Source organism: Pleurodeles waltl, chromosome 8 (assembly GCF_031143425.1).
Source record: "Pleurodeles waltl isolate 20211129_DDA chromosome 8, aPleWal1.hap1.20221129, whole genome shotgun sequence".
In the NCBI taxonomy this organism is placed as follows: Eukaryota; Metazoa; Chordata; class Amphibia; order Caudata; family Salamandridae; genus Pleurodeles; species Pleurodeles waltl.
The window spans coordinates 1,269,012,900-1,269,032,724 of NC_090447.1; the positions used below are offsets into that span (position 1 = coordinate 1,269,012,900).

The 19,825-nt window shown below is 48.6% G+C and overlaps 1 protein-coding gene across 2 annotated transcripts in view; it reads right to left on the reverse strand.

Annotated features, from left to right (window-relative positions):
* The window catches only part of PAN3 (poly(A) specific ribonuclease subunit PAN3), a 620,383-nt gene that overhangs the window by 192,674 nt on the left and 407,884 nt on the right, over positions 1 to 19,825 (reverse strand). For both annotated transcript variants that reach the window (XM_069202205.1, XM_069202206.1), the window contains exon 15: positions 192 to 279. In XM_069202205.1, the coding sequence (XP_069058306.1) occupies positions 192 to 279 (88 nt within the window). The remainder of the gene's footprint in view (positions 1 to 191; positions 280 to 19,825) is intronic.

Sequence of the window (19,825 nt, forward strand, 5' to 3'; positions counted from 1 at the left end):
TACCTGGGGATATTCACAAGGTGAGGAATCTGTGGTTAGAAGTATCCATCAGAAATAAATCTAAACATTCACTGATATATTCAGTAATACCTAACAAAAAATATGGATAATAAAAACATAAAATGCACTTCAAACAATATTACACAAAGCTGTAATCCAACAATGCAAAGCATTTAACAGTTATGTTTTACCTGGTATTGAGGCATAAGTGCTAGTGGATTGTTTTGATTGCCGTCAAATGTTAAAACATCAAAAATTCCAACACAATTTAAATGTAACCTTGAGGAAAGATAAAAACATCAGATTTATTTCTACCTTTATGATCATAAATATACAGACTTTTTAATAAAATTTGGCAGCAGAATTTAGCATCATCAGTTTTTATTCCAGATGATATATCTGTGTTACTCAATATGAACTCACTTTTTATCACCATTATTTTAAATTTGATGCTGGAGTTCAAAATGTTTCAGCTTGTGTAACAGGATACAGATACCTTGACTGCATGCCCATTCAGGCCACGCCCCGTGGATACAGACCCTCAATACAGAATTAAAAGGAAAAAATACTCAAGTAGTGATTACAAACTTTTACCAATCGTTTCGCATCTGGGTCTTCCAAATGCGTACTTTGCATATACCTTCCAACACTTGAGAACATTTTTCCGGCAGATACTCTTATCTAATTGCAGACTCCTCACTGTCCAATAGTTACCAACGTACCACCTCCCAAAAGTAGGTCTGTGAAACAGACTGAAACCAAAAAGTCTTGAAGAACCAAGCAGGCAAAGTGTCCTTCCAGCTGGACTTGGCTGTCAGGGCAGTAATTGTTCATGAATGTATGCACCATCACCCACATTGGCAGGAAAGCATAAGGGAGTACCTTGTTCCATTCCTGATAAAATGGAACTTTTAAACAGTGCCCAAGCGGAAATTCCAATGTGCAAAACTGCCAACACTGCACATGCTCAATAATGGGGAAAAGATCCAGCCAGGGTTCTCCCCACTGATCAAATATGTCCAGAACAACTTTGGGATGTAGACCCCACTCCTGATTTGCCACATGCTCAGTTAATCCGTTCCACTATTCAGCAACCCTACCAGGTGGCAGGCAACCAGGAAGGTGCACTTGTATTCCAGCCTTCTCAAGAAGTGCAGTCTCTCCTGGCACAGGACCTAAAATCCCACTCCACTCTGCTTGTTTCAGTACCTCATGGCGGTAGTGTCCAGCATCCCCTTGACTAAACGCAGGTAAGCATTCAGGGTCAAAGAATGGCACGTAGCTCTAGTAGACCGATGTGTAACTGGTTCTCTGCTGGAGACCAGAGGCCTTTGATATCCACCTCCCACAGATGACCATTATCCAAATTTAGCAGGACAGTGTCAGTCAACAGTGTCAGCTCTGGGAGGGATAGTGGCTTATTGGAGAAAAAATTGAATGATTTGCGGCCAGCCAGCCCTGCAAGTCTTAGGCCGTCTCTTCAGAGACCTGAATGGTGTTGGAAAGATGGCCTTGTTGCCGGGCCCAGGGAATTTTAGGTTCCACTGTAAGGCTCACATTTTCCACCTGGCTTAGTTGACAAGGAGGCTGCAAGAGGCCAAGAAGTCACATAGCCACCCTCACCGAGACCCAGCATCAAGCATGAAATATTGGGATCACTAACAGAATATCCTGCACTCAATGAAAGAAGAAAAGCCTTGAACCTCACCATGTCCAAGATCACTCCAAAGAATTTAGGTCTCTGTGATGGAATCAGTGGGACTTAGGCTTGTTTATGGTAAAACTCAACAATTTTACGAGTTGCACCATCATACAGAGGTTGTCCACAACTGCAAGCATGCTTTCATCACTCACTGTTTGAGGTACAGAAATACAGGACTTCCTAATCTCAGAAGATAGGTAGTGATCATTATTATCACTTTTGTGATCACCCGAGGGACACAACAGGCTCAATACACTCTTGGCACACTTTGAACAGAAGGTGATGTCTGTCGGCCTGCAGGGCAGATATATGTAAATATGCATTCTACAAGTCCAAGGGCAACCATCCAGTTTCCTAGATCGAGATCAGAAAGTTTCTAAGCTAATGTGAGCATTCTGCATTTTTAATGTTCCACAGGAAATTGTTCAGGTGTTGAAAGTCCAAGATCGGCCTGAGCCCCATCATTTTTTGTGACAACGAAATACCAGGAGTAACAACCACTGCATTTCTTAATCTGCTACATGCTCTACAGGATCATTGGAGAGAAACAGGTGAACATCCAGCAGGAAGATGGACAGATGCTCCTCCAAAATACGTTGTGGTTCAAGCGGAATATTGGGTGGGGATGAGAGAAATGAGTGTTGAATCCTCAACCTGACTGGTTGGGCATAAGCTTCTGAAGGCAAATTAAAGTGGTTTGCTAGCCATGGTAACAGCAGAAGAGGAATTGGAGGATTGGATCGCCTGGTGGCCTTTGAGATATCTACTGGTTTCGTAGTCATGAAAAAACTAGGCTGCTTTTATCTAGATGCTGGGCCCCTGGAATAGTCTCTAAATTTGCAGAACTGGTGGGGAAAATTAGTTGCAGGGATCAACATCCCAAGTATAGCTCTTTAAAGCTTTCTAGAGCAGTCTCTGCCCTCCCTTCTCTCCAAAGAGGTAAGACTCTTCAAAAGGCATGAGCATTAGCGTCATTTGATCGCCAGAAAATCCATTTGATTCCATACAGGTGTCTATGTGATGGACAACTATGCTACCGACTGCCCTCCCAACGGGCAACGTACTTTGCCACATCCTGCCCGTCATGGATCGTCTGAGCCAAAGAAGCCATAAGGTCCCCGGAACTGCATACAAGACCTTTTTGGCCACGTTCCAAATGGTATGTGTATATCGGACCAAAAGATACAGTTTATAGATCTCAATGTGTGGCTGGCAAAATAAAACATCTGCTTGCCCAATATATCAATAGTTTGAATACTCTATCGCAGGGATTGGTCAGAAATAAAATTTGGTTTAACCTTACCGGTTAAAGCATGTACAGCAAGACTTTCTGGAGTAGTTTGCTCGGAGAGAATATGTGGATATCCTGTGCCAGCCTAGGCCACCCTTTAGACAAACAGGCAGGCAAGAACATAGTTTTGATCAAAGTATCTGTGAATGGGGCATTAAATGGAAACAAGGCCTCTGATGATGCTGGTGCAGGCTGCAACATTTCAGTCTAAATATTTGTCTTAGTCTCAATGGAGGGCAGCTGTAATTCATCTATCTCAGTTGCCCTCTGAACAACCACTGCAAATGGGTAACTTTCTTCTGTTGACAGCCTTTAGCGAGTCAAGCTCTGTTTCAAGTGAAGTACCGCACTGGCTGGCATTTTGTAAAGTAAGGTATAAGGGACCACCAGTATAATAAGGTTGGAAAAAGTAATTACCCTGACCATCATCATCCTGAGGCTTACTCTCTTCATGCATAGAAGAGTCAGAATCAAAGAGAAAACAGAGCATCTGATAGTTGTGGCGTATGAGAGGCAAGTCAGGCTGCATGGCAAATGGCCACACTACTGCAATTTCATATGGTGACATTGGTTGAGCATGAGAGGAAGTCGGCACCAGCTCATTAACCAGTATCTGCTGAATCAGTGTCTGGGCAACTGAGATGGGGCTGGAGTGGAAGGCTGTAATACAATTAGTACAGGCACGGTAACAAGTCCCACTGGGAAAGAAGGCACCAGGGAAGAACCAGCTGGCAGTAAATCGACTGAAGGGCCCTGCAGTTCCATGCAGCACAAAGGTGTGCCAAAAGGAGCCGGAAGCACACTAAAGATTTGCAGGATGGCCTCTTTGGGCCTCGATTTGCTGCAGGATTGCTAATGGCTCTTAGGAACATCAAGATCCACTGAGGAATATGTTTTAATGCCAGTCACCTTGAGGGATTGCTACTTAGATTTTGATGTCTTTATGTGCCCCCTCTTTGAAGTCAGAGTGGCAGGATGGGTGGAGTCACACTTGGCTTTCCTATGCCTGTGCTTGGACTTCGACCTACCTGCAGACTTTAAGAGAGAAGTCTGTCATTGCACTGGCACAAAGACTGAGACTTGGCCGACCCCCTGGAGTGGAACCTTGGTGAAATCTGCGGAGATAACTGCTGCTTCTTGTGTTATGTGATCTACAACTATGCCTCCCGAATCGAATCACCTTCAGGTGCACAAGGGGGCATTTGTGGCATTACTCAGTCATGATCGGAGTCCTGGCACCAAAGGCACCCCTTGAGCTGCTCTATGATTGACATGTGTTTCCTTCAGTTTTGGCATTGCTTAAATCCGGTCATTTTTGGAGGAAACATCATTCTCTAGAAAACTGCTCAAACAGTTATCTGGAGTTGTAAGGCAGCCCACAAAGGTGGGAGTCGAGCTCCGTCACTGCATGGGAGGGCACCGAATGAAAGGAACTGATGTCAGCATGAACGGGTGGTGTTTATAGCTGTCTGGAGCTGCACACCACCACCTATGGCCACCCCAGCACCCTGCTCTAAAATTCTCCAAATCCATGCGAGCACCTTGCGGACAGTCTGTAGTAAAGGGCCCCTTTTTGACATGGTTACTCCCACTTTTTGCCTGGTACATGAAGTGGTTTTGACTGAAAGTGCACTGGGTTCCTGTAACCAGGCCTTCAGTTCCAATTCTCTTTCCCAAAGGTGTACAGTTGTTTCACCCCAATTGGCACAACCTTTAGCACTCTCTGTAAGTCCCTAGTAAAAGGTACCCCTGGTACCTAGCGCCTGGGGTACTAAAGAAGATTCCCTAATGGCTGCAGCACAAATTGTGCCACACTAAGGGACCCCTCACTAAACACACCCTGCACCAAGCACCAACAGTGAGAGTCCAGTCCGAATTCCCACTGCACCATGACCAAGCAGCCGTCGAGGGACCCCCATCATCACTGAGACCCACTTTGTGAGTGGCCCAGCTGTCCTGATTTTGCCCCTGTCAGCTGTTTGCCTACAACTGTGAGGAGCATCTTTGTGCACCAGCTCAGCAGCCCTAACCACTCTGCATCCCAGCCACCCAGCCTGGGTTCCAAAGATCCGGCTGTGGCCCCTTGCTCCAAGACCCCTTGAGGCCAAAGCCACCGTTTGGGAGCGCTCATGCAGGAAAGTAACCTCTTTTTCGCATGGTTACCTCCACGTTTGGCCTGCTGTCAGTGTGTTTTGATTGTGTTCACTGGGATCCTGCTGGACCAGGGCCCAGTGACTGTGCTATCTCCCTCTCAATTTTGTTGCCTAGGACTTAGCACACTCTACGACTGGCATACGGGTGATCCCATGTAAAACCCTTGTATATGGTACTTAGGTACCCAGAGCATTGAGGTACCAGGGGTTCCCCAGTGGCTGCAGCATATATTGGCCCACCCTTGGAAGCCCATGCAAAATGTATCTGCAGGCCTGCCATTGCAGTCTGCGTGAAAAGGTGCATGCACCCTTTCACTACAAGTCACTGCACCAGGTCACTGTAAGTCAGCAGAGGTGACCCTACGAACTCCAGCTCCATTACACTGGACTTCGTCAGCGCGGGGAAGCAATTTTCCTGTGTACTGGACACAGGTCACTATCTGTCAAGCTACACAATGGTAACTCCGAACCTGGGCATGTTTGGTGTCAAACACGCTGGAATCATACCCCAATACTGTTGCCAGTATCGGTTGTATGCTTCCATGCACTCTGGGGGATCCTTAGAGGACCCCAAGCATTGCTTCTACCAGTCTTCTGGGGTTTTCAGGACAGCCCACCAGCCGCTACCCATCAGACAGGTTTCTGCCCTCCTGCTGCTTAACCAGCTCAGGCAGAGGAAGGCAGAACAAAGGATCTGTGGGAGAGTGAGGCCACACCCCCAGCACTACTTCCTACAAAGCCCAGTCTCCTACCTGCTGCTCCAGTGACGTGGGACTTCTCTTTCGGTGTGCTGCGTGGGCCTCACTGTGACCCTTATGCCTTCTGCAGTGGGTCGGCTGTGGGGGATACCTCCTCTTGTTGTAATTCACCCAGCTGCTGAGGGTCACCTCGGACTCCCATCCTTGGGTTGAGTCCACTGGACCTTGCTGGTCCTCTTCAGCCTTGTAAAACCTTCTTCTGCAACTCTTGCATTTGCCAAAACTTGTTGGTGGTTTTCCAACACCACTGATTGACTGCATCAGGGCCATTAATGTAAGACATCACTTGCATCACTCCTGGAACTCCTCTTACACTCATGTGCTGCACCTGCTGACTTACTTCATCCACTGTCTACCTGATCTGGCATCCACAGAAGGGTGGGTAGTGTCTCCTGCCACAGCCGGACACTCCATCACGAACTGGACTTGGTCCCTTTCCTTTGCAGGATTTCTTCTGTCAGGATCCACCTCTGGTTTCTTCCAGTCTTGTCTGGGTCCTGCACAGTCCTTTTCCAAAGTCCTCCTGTTGGTTTTGGGAAAAACCAGGTACTTAACTCTTCTCTCCTGGTCGCTGGTGGCACCCTGGTACTTACCACTTGGAGTTCCAAGTTTCTCCAGCTCCCCTGTACCGAGCCCACTTCCTTGGGTGGGGCACTGTCTTTCACATTCCACTTTTTTAGGATATGGTTTGGCCTCCCCCTAAGGCCCTCACTGTTTGCTATTACTTTTACCAATGCCTATTGTTTCTATGCTATTTGCTAATGTGTATATAATAGTGTGTTTACTTACCTCGAGTTGAGGTATTGCCTATACAGTATTTTAGTATTTGTATTACCATAATAAAGTACCTTTATTTTTGTAACATTGTGTAGTTCTTCCATGTGTGTATGTGCTGTGTGACTTTAGTGGTATTGCATAAGCTTTGCATGTCTCCTAGATAAAGTCTTGGCTGCTCATCCACAGCTACCTCTAGAAAACCCTGGCTTCCTAGACACTGCCTACACTTCACTAATAGTGGACACCTGGATCTGGTATAATGTGATAACAACACAGGTGCTCACCACACACCAGGACATCATATTACATCTCAGACCTGTCCACAAGTCCTCCTGTGCATTTTTTTTTTTTCAAGCACCCCCCCCCCCCCCCCCCTTCACCATAGCATGCCCAGCTACAACCTCACCAGCGCCCTGATTCTGGTGAAATCCAGGCAGTTCCCAAAGAAGTGCTGGTAGTATCTTGGCCCACTACAACTCCAAATGCTGAGGGTGAACCCCTGAAACAGACTACTTTTATGCAACGCTGACTTTTCCTTCCATAGGGATGCATTCTGTGTGAAAGCGCACAGGTTTGAATGTTTCACTTACCTGTAAAAATTGCTAACAAAATCAGTACTTTTGAACGAAGTTCTTTTTTTAAAACATATATAAAACGATGTGTTATTTTTCTAATTTGGTCTTGGATTTATTCTTTGAGTGTGTGTCTCAATTATTGCCTCTGTAAGTACGACAAATGTTTAGCACTACCTTCTGATAAGCCTAACTGCTCGCCCACACTACGACAAAAAAGAGCGTGAGCATTATCTGCTTTAGCCTCCGTAAACCAATTGAGGATCAACTGGACTTTGCACGGTGTACTTCTTTTTAGTGCATCATACAGAGAGCCAGCTTCAAACAGTCTAAGGTGAGGAGTCTGGAGTTAAAAGTATTCATCAGAACAGTACTGTATACACTTAGAAACCCTAGCATCTACACTGAACTTGCTCTCAGAAATGGTCCCTCAAGCCGTTCTGTACTAGCCACACATTGCAGTCCTCCATTGCCCTGGACTCAGTGATATACGACAGAGACCTTGGAACACCAACATCCTCTTTGGAATCAGAGTTGCACGATGCGGCTGGGTCCCACTTAGAAGTAAAGTGCATTGGTCGCAGACCATGCCCAATGACTGAGTTTGGGCCCACGACCTGGTACTTCTTGTGTTCGGTTTTCCCTAGAAGAGAGTTCAAAGAGTTATTTATAGTACGGAGGAAGACTGAAAAAAGTGGGAGTGGAGCTCTGTTTCTAATTTGGAAGGTGCAGAAGAAAAAGTTACTTACCTTTGGTAATGTTCTTTCTGGTAGAGACTAACTGCAGATTCCTAACTTTTGAATAATTTTCCGAGGTGCCACAGTGGATTCAGAAACTTTTGAGGGGGACGTTTGTGCGCCAGCAGGTGGCACTGTGTGGCTTCGCATGGACACCATTCCACTCCTGAAATGACGTGCAGAGCCAATATAGGCATCACTCAAGTGCACTGATGTCAGTTGCTTTTGAGGCTGTCCACGCCCCCATAGGCAGAGCACACAAGCAAGTTGGCATCGGCCAGTGTGTAGATTTCTTGTCTTGTGACATTTCTAGTAGTCAGAGTCAGATTCACAGAATTGGGAGGATGGGCCTGTTCGGGAGGAATTTGTAGTTAGAGAACGTCTTTACCAGAGCAAGCGTTGCAAAAGGCAAGTAATTTGCTTTTCTGAAAGAGATTTCAAACCACAGTTTCCTCTCCTTTTAAATAGATTCCAAGGCAATACTGGAGATGGCCTGTGAATAGGTTTAGGCCAAAAGCAGTAAGTACTCGCAACTCAGATCACCACAGTGATGGGCCACAAGTCAGCACCAAACATACCCCCACAGGAAGGCCAGGTGCAGGGTGCAAACAGCGCCCGGCGCCCAGTGCTTTTCAATGAGGGAACCCTGGGGGTCACAAAAATGTTGCAGGCGTCGTTCAAGGAGTTGACTGAAGAAAACCAACTGTTGGACAAGTAAAGCCCACTGGACATTGCTGGATAGTCTGTTGTGTTCCCCAAGGCCAGGGGGCTGCGGCTGCAGGGGTACCTTTAGGCATCCGGAAATCTTCACCGGACTCAGTCGCGGTCGGGAGGGTCCTCTGGATTTAGGCTGCTGGTGTTGTCGTGTTGGTCAAGAGGGGTCAAACTCAGGGTTGATTTGAGGTCAGAATCGCCTGGCAACCTTCCCTGGACCGGTGGGCCACTTGGACATGGGCCGTGGGTGTCAGGTGCAGACTGGGCAGGGCTCGCGGATCGGGAGTGGTTCCTGAGTCCTTTTGGAGGTTTCTTTGTGGACAGGGCAGCTGTCCTCTGGAGGACCTTGGGTAGGCAGGCAGGCAGTCTTCTGGGGGTTTGTAGAGGTCGCTGGTCCTGCAGGATGAGTCATCTTCTTGTAGCAGGATTCTTGAAGCTGCAGAAAGGCTGGGGCCAAGTAGACTGGAGTCTTCCCTGCTTCTGTGGATCTTCAGTCCTTCTTGTTAGGTCAACAGGAATCTGAAGAGCAAGGGTCAGGGGTGCCCCTAAATACTAGATTTAGGGATGTAACAGGGATCAGAGGGCAGTAGCCGATGGCTACTGTCCCCGAGGGTGGCTACACACTTCCTGTGCCCACTCCCTTTGGTGAGGGGGGCACATTTCTCACCCTATTTGCTCACACACTCCAAAGGTATATGGATCATTTTGCCAGGAGTGGTTCACCTGTGGGCCTCCTAGGGGTGATCCAAGCTGGGGTGGGCACGCCTCCTGGTGTTTACTAATTTTCCAGATGGACCTGCTGCCAAAAGAGGGGCCTGGTCTAGGGGGGGCAGGCATCCCACTAGCTGGAGTGCCCCGGAGCAGTGTAACAGGAGGCAGGAGTCTTCCAGTCTGCCAAGTGTTGTAGTTCTTGCAGGTGGGAGGTGTGAAGCGCCTCCACCCAGGGCAGTTGTCGTTCCTGACCCCAGAGAGCACAAAGACTCTCACCGCATGGGATCAGAAACCTGTCAGAGGCAGGCTAGCACAGACCAGTCAGCCTTGCACTATAGGGTTGGGTGAAATACAGGGAACATCTCTAAGATGCTCTCTGCATGCATTTTCCAATATATCTAACTACAGCATCAGTGTGGGTTTATTGAGCTGATAAGTTTGATACCAAACTTCACAGTCTTTCGTGAAGCCATCATGGAGCTTTGGAGTTCGTAATGACAAACTCCCTCTCCACCCATTCAATATGGCCACACTGCACTTAAAATGTCTAAGAATGGACTTTAACAAAGTAGTGGCATATTGCTCATGCAGCTATGCCCTCACCTGTGGTATAGTGCACCAGGCCTTAGGGCTGTAAAGCCTGCTACAGGGGTGAGTTACCTATGCCACAGGCAGGGTTTTGTAGGTATGGCACCCAGAGAGGGATGCCATGTAGACTTTACATTTTTCTCCCCACCTGTACACACAAGCTGCAATGGCAGTGTGCATGTGATTAGTGAGGGGTCTCTTTGGGTGGCATACTACATGCTGCAGCTCTTAGGGGCCCCTCCCTGGCCACAGAGCCCTTGGTACCATTAGTACTTTTTACAAGGAACTTCGCTGTGTGCCAATTGTGGAAACAATGGCACAGTTTAGGGAAAGAACAGTGGTGCTGGGGCCTGGTTAGCAGGATCCCAGGAAACACTCAGTCAAGCTATCATCATATATCAGGCGAAAAGTGTGTGTGCGTGGTAGGGGTGTGTGATAACCATGCCAAAAGGGGAACTACCTTACAGTCCCTGTCCCTAGATATCAGTTTGCAGAGTGGGGAGGATGGATGGGCCGGTAAGGAATCTGCAACTAGAATATTTCTCTACCAGTTCATTCATTACCAAAGGTAAGTAACACGTTTAGTTGACAAACTTCTAGTTGCGAATTACTTACCTTAGAATAGACATCCACACATTACCTCCCCTGGAGGTGTGTCTGTGAACCAAGATCAAACTAGGAAGTCCTGCAGGACCTGACTGTCCATGCAGTAGTGTTTTATGAATGTGTGCAGGGACTCCCTCTTTGCTGCCTGGCAGTTGCCCAGGACAGGAACTCTGCATGCTAACAAAGTGGTTGCAGCAGTTGTTTTGGTGGAGTGAGCAAACGCTCAGGGGATTGCTTCTTAGCCAAAGCGTAGCATATATTGATGCAGAGAACATACCATTGAGAGATGGTCCTTTTCTGAATCCCCTGTCCTTTCTTCGTAGTCGCGATTCAAAAGCCAGCACTACACATCATGCACAGTTCCCTCTGAAATCTAGACCATTTGGAGGGATTACCCTGATGCTGCGCCTACTGGAATTTCAGGTCCCACTGCAGAGCCTGCATTTGTGCTCAGAAGGAGGCCATCAGGCCCAGCAGCCTCAGTCTCAGTCTCATTCTCACAGAAACCAAGGATGGAGGCTGGAACATCAGTACCATAGTCTGAATATCCTTGGCTAGCTTCTCAGGAGGATAGGCCCAAACCTGCACTGTGTCCAGAACAGCTCCGATGGAAGGGAGCGTCTGAGAGGGAGTCAGGTGTGGACTTCAGCATGTTTATAGTGAACCCCAGTGAATGCAGGAGGTTCAATGTGGTCTGGAGGTGGGAGACGACAGCCTTGGGCGAGCCCGCCTTCAGCAACCTGTCGTTTAGGTAGGGAAAGACTAAAAACCCTAACCTGCGCAGATGAGCTGTGACAACTGCCATCACTTTTGTGAACACCCGAGGGGCACTGGTAATGCCAAAGGGAAGCACAGTAACCTGAAAGTATTTGTTACCTGCCACGAACCGCAAGCAACACCTCTGGGCTGGCAGGACTGGAATGTGGAAGTTAGTGTATTGCAAGTCCAACACCACCATCCAGCCTCTAGGGTCCATGGCAGATAGGATCTAAGCCAGAGTGAGCATTTTGAACTTCTCCTTTCTGAGGGAGAGATTGAGGGACCAGAGGTCTAGGACAGAGCAAAAGCCCTCGTCTTTTTTGGCCACCAGAGAGAGTAGCAGGAATAACAACAATGTCCTACTTCTGCCACAAGGACCTTCTCTTTGGCTCCCTTGGCCAAGAGAGCTGTAACTTCCTTATGGAGATGTGCCATGAGATCCTCCATCATCTGATCGTAGAATGGTGCCATCCATGGCAGGAGGGGTAGTCTCGAAGGGAGGGAGTAGCTCCTTCAAACTATTTACAAAACTCACCTGTCCGTCATGATGGACTCCCAGTGGGGCAGGTGGCAGAAAATCTTGCCTCCAACTGGTCCAGGATGGAGCAACAGACTAGGAAGGTTTGGAGGTTGTAGCAGGGATGGTGGTGACTGGGCATCAAAATGCACAATGGATCCTGTGTCCACGGCCACACAGAGGCTGGGCAGCATGTGCGGCATTGTGGCTCGAGGTAAATGGACACAGATGGGTTATGACATGGGGCAAAAAGTGGACTGAGGGGGGCAAGGAGCAGCTACACTGCCAGGGGACCGAGCCATAGCTCGGGACTTCTTAAAGTGCTCAAGGGCAGAGTCCGTTTGGTCTCCGAAGAGAGGGGTGCCAAAGAGCATGTCCCTAAGCGATTGCTGGACATCACCAGTAAAGCCAGACCTCCTCCACCAAGTGTGGTGCCTCAAGGCCACTGTCGATGCAACCGATCTGCCTAGTGAGTCGGTCATGTTCAGCCCACAATGTTTTGTGAACTTGGCTGTGTCTGTCCTGCCAGCAATGGTTTGGAAGAGAGCAGCCTGGGCCTCCTCTGGGACCTGTGGCAGCACCTGCGTGACCGTATCCCATAAAGTATGGGAATAGTGTCCCAAAAGGCATGCAGTGCTCATGGACTGCAAAGCCAGACTAGAGGAAGACAACAACTTCTTCCCAAGTTGGTCCAGTCTTTTTGATTCCCTAACCGGGAATGCGCCAGAAGAGAAAGAAGACTGAATGACTAAGCTTTCAGGCAGGCATAGGGTGCTTAGTCAGGGTTGTTAGGCGCAGGCTTATGGCGGCGGGCGATCGACTTGTTGACAGGAGCCCCTGTGCTGGGTTTGGACCACATCCCCAGCACGAAATCAGTGAGGCTTCATGGAAGGGCAAAACAGGGGCTGAAGCACTTCAGTCAGGAGGTTTGTCCTGATTGCAACAGATGGTAGATCGAGGCCCAGGATCTCAGCTGTTCTTCTCACCATTACTGAATAGGAGGCTCCCTCCTCCAGAGCCACAGTAGGGGGAGAAAGCATGCCAGTGTAAGGAGAGGTATCTAGACCATTGGCTTCATCCAATTCCTGAGCCCAGTCCATTTCTGGATCATCTTGCTGGAATTCTATAGGGTCCAGCAACGCCTACACACTCACAGTGTCTGTTCCCATAAGTATAAGGGTCACGATCCAACCTGGGGGAACGTAGACCCCATCGAAGACAGAATCGGCATCAGGCAATGCCAGTCGAGCTCCGAGTCGGTGTCGGCAATGTGAATGGGGTTGACGTCGATCGTGGGCCCCAACTGATGTCAGAAGTGTTGACATCTTTGCTGGCTCCCGGGAAGATCACAATGGCACGACCGGCATCAGCACGGATCCCCAGATGCCCTCCGGAGCCAAGACCGAAGCTGGCGGCATGGAGGGGGCCTCCCCTCATACTCTCCTGTGATGGTCTGCCCAAAAATGAGGCACCTTGCCTCGTAAAACTCGCAGAGTTGGGCAGGACTGGCTCCATCTCCCAGAAACTCAGGGAGGCGCGGAGCAGACCCAGAATCAGGCTTTGAGAATGGAGGCCTGGAGCATCGACGCTCTTCAATCACCGCATTGTTCGTGCAACAGGGTGAAGTCGAAGAACATTTGTTCTTCTTCGACTTCTTCTTGTGTTCAAAAATGTCCGAGGACTTGGAGTGGGACGAAGACGAGTGGTGGTGGCTTCGTGAGCGGTCTTGTGACCGTCCTCTCGAACGAGACAGGGAGCAACGTGGAGCCGAGTGCCGTGACGTCCTGTGCTTTAGGGACCGCTCATTCAAAGCCTTCAGGATCATGGCCCAGGACTCGGAGCACAACTTCGGGTCGTGGTAGTGCTCCAGGCATTGCAAGCATATGAGGTGCTGATCCGCCTCCGACATCATGCGGTGACAGGACTCACACAGCTTCAATCCGGTCTTATGGGAAGACATCTCGATGTCAAAAAGAGTCAAAACTTAAACAAAAAGGTCAAAAACTCAGTCAAAAAGAGACTGAGAGTAGCTCTTCACCAGATCTGCTTGTAGGTTGGTGTGGAAATAAAAGAACTGACATAAGCGCGCCAGGGTGGCACCTATATAAGACCGCAACATTATCACACAAGCAGGATGCCAACGACTGGCATGGAGTTGACCGATGCCACCTGGCGGTGCCCAAGGGTACTACAAAAAAATATATAATCTCCGGATCTAGTCTGACACTGGGGGGGGGGGGGGGGGGGGGAATTCTTAGGTAAGGAATCTGCAACTAGAAGTCTCCATCAGAGTAAGATCCTACTGCGGCATAACAAATAAAGAAGGAGCAAAGATATGTTACAGTTGTTTGAAAAAACGGAACACAACATGTGATTTAAATAAAGAGGGCTGATCCAGCAACTGTAGAAAGGCTGAGAGAGCTGAAATGTACTTTTAACTGTTCCCAAAGTCTTGCCTGGTGAGGGAGAAAACAGGCAACAAACCATGAATGAGACAACTTGACCTGGAGATGGTCTATCTGTAGTGTGCCGCACCAGACCACAATTCTGTCCCAGTGACAGGTGTATACAGTTTATATTGCGGGATGCCTGGCTGCCAAGATGACAGTTGTCACCACTCAATCTCCAAGCTTGAAGATGGAGATTGTGGAACCTGTAGTGCACGACTTAGCATGTCACTGAGACAGCAGACCCTTACTGAGGGGCAGCCTGATCGGAAGACAGCTGCTGATGCCAAGGATCTCTGAATTCCATAATCTCCTTGCCCAATAGGGGTCCCTTAGGATGGCATGGGCCCAGTCGTTCTTGATCTTCAAAATTCAGGGTAGGAGCGATATCAGGGTAAAGGGGGACAGGCATCCAGAGTCTCACTGTAGGTAGAACATGTCTTCAAGACCATAGAAACTCTAACACGCAGAAGTGAGTTCTTAGTGGTGGTGAAGAAATTTAACCAAGGTTCTCCCCATGGGTGGAAGTGACCTTGTGCCACCTCCAGGTGTAACTGTCACTCCTGATCTGCTGGGTACTGATGGCTTAGTTTGTCCGCCCTGACATTCGAATATACCACAAGGTGGTTCACCACCAGGAGGCTTCCTTTATGATCCAGTCAGTTCCAGAGGAGCAGAACCTCCTGGCAGACGATCCATGACCCCATCCCACTGTGTTTGTTGCAATACCACAGGGCTTGGTTGTTGCCTGCCTTCCCTTGTTTTAGGATAGGAAGGCTTTTAACATCAAGTGGATGGCTCTCAGCCTCAGAAGGTTGATGAGAAGACGGCCTCTGATCTCCACCTCTCCTAGGAGGCAGCTTCAACCCAGAAGGGATGTAAGCTCCGGTGGGGGTTAGGAAGAGGGGTCCGATTCCACTGCAGAATCCACATATGCCACCTATGGTCCTTGACCAGCAGGATGTCATAAATCCCAGCAGCCTCAAAGTTGCCCTAATAGAAAACCAGGACAGAGGCTGAAAGCTTGGGATCATAGTCTGAATATCCTGGAATTTCTTTCCCAGGGTAAAGACACAAAAGGAATCTGCAACTAGATACTGTCTCTACCAGATGAGGCATTACCAAAGGTAAGTATCTTGTTCATCTAATAGCGACTTCTAGTTGAAGATTCATTACCTTTGAATAGATACCTAAGCAATACCATCCCCGGAGGTGGGTCTGCGAACCAAGATCAAAGTACCCATTCCTACGGACCTGACTTTTTCAGGCAATAGTGTTTGGTAAATGTGTGCAGAGATGCCCACGTTGCTGCCTAAAAGACATCAAGGACTGTAATGCCGCATGGCTGTAATGCTGCATGCTAAGGCAGTGGTCACTGCTTTAGTTCGGGTAGAACGAGCATGCAAAACCCCGGGGTTGCTTTTTGGTCAGTGCTTAGCAGATCTAAATGCAGAGTATGACCCTCCTGGAGATGGTCCATTTCTGCACTGACAGACATTTCTTTGCACCCACAATCTACAAAGCATTGGCCACTCACCCAGAAAGTCTTTTGTATGATCAAGGTAGAACCCCAACAGTCTTTTTGTGATCCAGGCAGTGGAGTCTCTTCTCTTCATCAGAAGGATGTGGGTGCGTATAAAGTAGGCAAGGTGATGGATTGGCCTACATGAAAGGGCGTAACCATTTTTGGAAGAAAGGAGGCCCAAGTGCAAAGTACCACTTTGTCAGGATAGATGGAAAGGTAGGGCGGCTTAGATGACAATGACTGCAGCTCACTCATCCTCTGGGCATATGTAATGGCCATAAGGAAGGCTGTTTTCAAAGTGAGTTGAGTGAGGACAATTGTGGAGAGGCTTGAAAGAAGTGCACATAAGAAATGACAAAGGCAAAAATCAGATCCTATTGGTGCACAATAAATGGGGATGAAGGAAAGATGTATAAGACCTTTGAGGAACGAATGTACTATAATAAAGTTGACCAGGCAACCTAAAAAATCAGAAATCGCAGACAAACAACTTTTAGGAGTGTCCAAAACCTAGCCCTGCTAGGCCAGGGAAAGGACTTCCAGAGGGGTAGAAAGGAGGGAGTATATATGGGTAAGGGTGGGCATGGGGGAGAAATCAATAGACTTGTCTGTGCACCATGCCGCAAATTTCTCCTACAGGCATATACCGCTTTGGTGGATGGACACCTGGCTGATAAGATTACGCTACAGACTTTGGGCGGAATGTCAAAAGCTGTCAACTGGCTTCGCTCAATCTCCATGCAAAAAGGTGGAGCTGCTGCGACAGGAAATTCTCCCGACGGGGCAGTCAAATTGGAGGGTCGATGGACATGCTCAGCATCTCGGGATATCATACTCTCCGTGCCCAGTCCAGAGCCACAAGGATCACTTGGTCCCGGTAGTTCTTGATCATCTCAAGTAGAAAAGCGTTTCTGAGAGATTGCCGCCTTGGAAACTGAACTACGCAAAACTGCTGATTTTGGTCGTTCTCTGCATAAATGGACAGAGCTAACTAAGGATCTCCCCACTGCTGAAAGCGACTTTGCGCCACCTCCGGATGGAGATGTCTTTCATGAACCACTAAGTATTTTTGGCTGAGTTTGCACGCTCTGGCGTTCAGAGATCCCACCAGATGTTGAACCACTAGGGATATGCCTTGCTGTTCCAGCCAAGCTCAGAGGCGCAGAAACTCTTGAGAAAGGGTCCATGACCCCACCCTGCCCGCTGCAGTACCATTTGACAGTGGCGTTGTCCATGAACACCTACACCCATCTTTCCCTTGACAGAGGGAAGAAATGCTTTCAATGCTAGCCAGATCGCACGGATCTCCAACAGGATGAGGTGGAGTACATATTCCGCCGGAGACCAGTTACCTCTGATCTCCACCTCTTCCATATGGCCACCGCATCCCAGGAGTGATGCATCTATCACTACTGTCAGATCTGGTTGGGGGAAGGGAGAGGGATCTGCCTCTGACCCAATCACGATTTATTAACCACCAATGCAGATCTTTCACACTTCCCACCGAGATCCAGACTTTGTCGGAGAGATTCCCTGATGCTGTGCCCATTGAAACTTCAGGTCCCATTGCAGAGCCAGGATATGCCATCTGGCATGTGTCATCAGCAGGAAGCAGGAGGCCATGAGGGACAGCAGCCTCAGAGTCATGCTCACCAAAATCCAGAATAGAGGCTGAAACATTGGTATCATAGCCTGAATATCCTGGACTCGCCAAAAAGAAAGATAAGGCCGAAACTGCACAGCGTAAGCTCTGATGAAAGGGAACATCTGAGACAGAGTTGTGTGTGACTTTGGCACATTTATAGTGAAAGCCAGCAAATGCAGAAGATTCGCCGTAGTCTGGAAGTGGGAGAAAACAACCTGGGGCGAGCCCACCTTTAACAGCTAGTCGTCGAAATAGAGGAAGACTGAAACCCCTGATCTCCGCAGATGAGCTGCAACCACCGCCATCACCTTGGTGAACACCCAAAGGTCACTAGTAAAGCCAAGAGGGGTGGGGGTGGGGGCTATGGGGGAGGGGCACGTGAATAGAAAGCGCTTGTGGCCTCAGAAGTAACGTCAGTGGGCAAGCAGGACTGGGATATAAAAATGAGTATCTTGCAAGCCCAATGCTACCATCCAGTCCCTTGGGTCCACGGCAGATAGAACCTAAGCCAAGGTGAGCATCTTGAAATACTTCTTGAGGAAGAGATTGAGGGACTAAAGGTGTAGGATAGGGTGGAGGCTCTTGTACTTTTTGGGGAGCAGAAAGTAGTAAGAACATCAACCATGACCTACTTCTGGCACAGGAACTTTCTCTATGGACAAGAGAGCCATAACTTTCTTGCGAAGAAGGGACATGTGATTCTCAGTCATCCGGTCGTAGGATGGTGACATGAGTGGAGAGGTACTCTCGAAGGGGAGGGATTAGCCCGAAAGAGGCATACTGGGGGAATGAGGGGCTGCTGCGAGGCCCAAGGACCTGACAGCAGCCTAAGAAACCTTGAAGCACAAGGCCCCTACAATGGGGCAACTGCAGTGGGCAACCGTCCTGTTCACAGAAGCCTCTTTGCTGGGTTTGGACCACGTACCCAGCAGAACGTCTGTGAGGGCCTCATTAAATGAGAGCAGGGTTTCTGAGGTGAAAGCTCCCAGTTGTAGCGCCTCTGTCAAGAGATTCGTTTTGACGGCCATCAAAGGCAGTTGATGTTCCAAGACCTCAGCCACTCTTCTCACATCCATAGTATAAGATCTCTATTCCATAGCCAAGGAAAGGAGATCAAGCATGCAATATTTAGAAAGTATCCAGTCCGATGGCCTCACCCAAGTCCATAGCTTCATGTGGTTTGTATTCTAAAGGGTCCAGCGACCCCTTCTATTCATCCCTGGGATCTAACTCATAGTGAAAGGGCTCAGGAATCAATCTTGAAGGCAAGGCTCCTGCTGGCGTCAGAGTCACACAATGCCCTTTTGGATGGGTGTCAGAGTCGGGGAACACAATGGGGATGGCTCCACCCATGGGCACGGACATTAATGGGAGAATCAGTGTTAGGGAAGGTTGGGGTGGGACAACTGACGCAGGTCTAGGTCCAGGTCAAAGACACTGGTGCAGAACCCCAGAACCCAAAGAGGTCCCTTTTGACTCAGGGGGCCCAAAGGCACTCAGGCAGTGCTTGGCTCCCCAAAAATGAGGTGCATGGCCTCGTAAAACTTTCAGAGTTGGGCAGGGGCCTCTCTGGCTTCTGGAAACCAAGGGAGGCTCGGAGTCGGCCAAGGTGTAGGTTCTGCAGAATGAGGCCTAGACCATCAATGCTCCTTTGTCTCTTTGGCCGACGGATGAGGAGAAGTTGAAGAACGCTCTGACTTCTTAGACTTCTTCTTATGCCTCAGTTTGAGTGGGGTGACCACAAAAATAGAGGACTCCACAATCAAGCCTGGGACCATCTTCTCGACCAAAATATCAACTTTCGTGGAGTAGGCTATCGAGCCACCTTCAGCAACTGCTCCCTCAAAGACTTCGGATGTATCGCTTGACACTCTGAGCACCACTCAGGGTTGTGGTCGCGCTCCAGACTCCAAAGAGACACAATGTGCGGACCCATCATGGACATCGCCAGATTACACGATCAGCAGGGCTTAAAGCCGTTCTGTCTGGAGAACATCCTCAGCACACCAGGAGTAGAATATAGGAATCTGGCTCGGTATATACTGTACCAAAATGAGGGATAGTGTGCACAGAGTCCAGGGGTTCTCCTGATGCTTAACAGATGCTAAAGTAGATAATACTAATGTCATATTCATCCAAAGAGAGGCAGCAGGGTACAAATCAACGCACCTGACCAAGCATCTTAGATTATAAAAGAAATGTGTTACTCTATCCTTCTTGGGTGCACTTAAACCAACACCTGCTGCCAAGGTGTACTCCTTTTGGCTAATGAGTTTACTTTTCAAGGTAGGTGTGAATTTTATCATAATTGCACTTTGTGATA